The sequence below is a fragment of the Mesitornis unicolor genome, unplaced genomic scaffold (assembly GCF_000695765.1).
Source record: "Mesitornis unicolor isolate BGI_N332 unplaced genomic scaffold, ASM69576v1 scaffold28654, whole genome shotgun sequence".
NCBI lineage: Eukaryota > Metazoa > Chordata > Aves > Mesitornithiformes > Mesitornithidae > Mesitornis > Mesitornis unicolor.
This window is the reverse complement of record NW_010182561.1, coordinates 13,542-14,677: the sequence shown is the minus strand read 5'-3', so window position 1 is coordinate 14,677 and position 1,136 is coordinate 13,542. Positions and strand designations below refer to the sequence as shown.

Genomic DNA, 1,136 nt, shown 5'->3' with positions numbered 1-1,136 from the left:
ATACTGCAAGCCATTCACTCAAAGGCGACCTCGGGCACGTTTATTCTTGCCAGCCTTGCAACAGTAATTACTTCCATATTTCTCACCATTATAGGATACAAACTCTGTAATATATTAAAGTTTCCTAACAAAGAGTCCAATTATTGCACTTTATAAAAATTCCAGCAATATCAGGCTTTTGTCCTACTTTTCTATGAACACTGATGCCCTGCAAGAAAAATTTGGGGACCAAGTAATTTCTCATGAGTAAGATGGATTTCTTGAATCAGTTTGAAATATTGAATCAAAAACGGAAAGGCTTACAAAATGAAGAGACGTACCTTTGGAAACGGTTTTGATTCATAGCAGCAGACAGACATGTCACTGCGGTACTGACACACATTCTCTTCGCAGGGAAGAACGGGCACATGGCTATTACGTTTATATATCACATAAAACTTGAGGACTATGCAGAGAAACCTGAAGAACCACTAAGTTCTTCTGCTGACTCTACAAGCCTGATGGGAAAAGTTCAATGACAGCCATATCAGTGTGGGAGTTTCTCTGTAAGCTCGTGTACATTTGCATTTGCGTCAGCAATGGATACAGCAAACAGAAATGGCTATTTCAGGATGGAAAGATACATAGAGTGAGTCTGAGAGACCCGTAAAAAAAAGAAAATACAGCAGCTTTGGCCCTGCTTATAACCAGCTGTATCAATAGGGAAAAAAAGATAGAAGAGGATTTTGTGCCAGCTATCTAGAAAAAGAAGCTGCTTGAACCAAAGGGATTCCCAAATCTATATGAGGCTTCCAGGCCAGCAAATCACGGTTAAAGTTACTTTGTTCCTCTGCTCCTTCAGCATGGGAACGAGTGCAGAATGGCTCATTCCAACCGTGGATAGTCCATTTACAGCAACAATCATGTCACCACACCTGAAAACACAAGCAGAAAAATAATGATGACTACTGCTCTGCAGTAACACACAAACAAGCAGCACTCCATCACTGGGGTGATACATTTGCATCAGGTTGGAAGTGTAGCTAAAGAACCCAAAGGGATGCAATTTTAAGTCTGTTTTACTGCTGAAACTCCTATCTGGGAAATCCTCAAATCACTACATTTCAATTCTAATACAAAGATAATTCTGCATTAAG

The 1,136-nt window shown here is 40.0% G+C and overlaps 1 protein-coding gene across 1 annotated transcript in view; it reads right to left on the bottom strand.

The window, feature by feature from the left end:
* Window positions 1–544: 544 nt before the first annotated feature.
* LNX2 (ligand of numb-protein X 2) overlaps window positions 545–1,136 on the bottom strand; it is a gene marked incomplete at its 5' end in the record, with an annotated part of 11,618 nt that continues 11,026 nt past the window's right edge. The window contains one exon of the mRNA XM_010183827.1: window positions 545–914. Coding sequence (XP_010182129.1) covers window positions 779–914 — 136 coding nt within the window. The remainder of the gene's footprint in view (window positions 915–1,136) is intronic.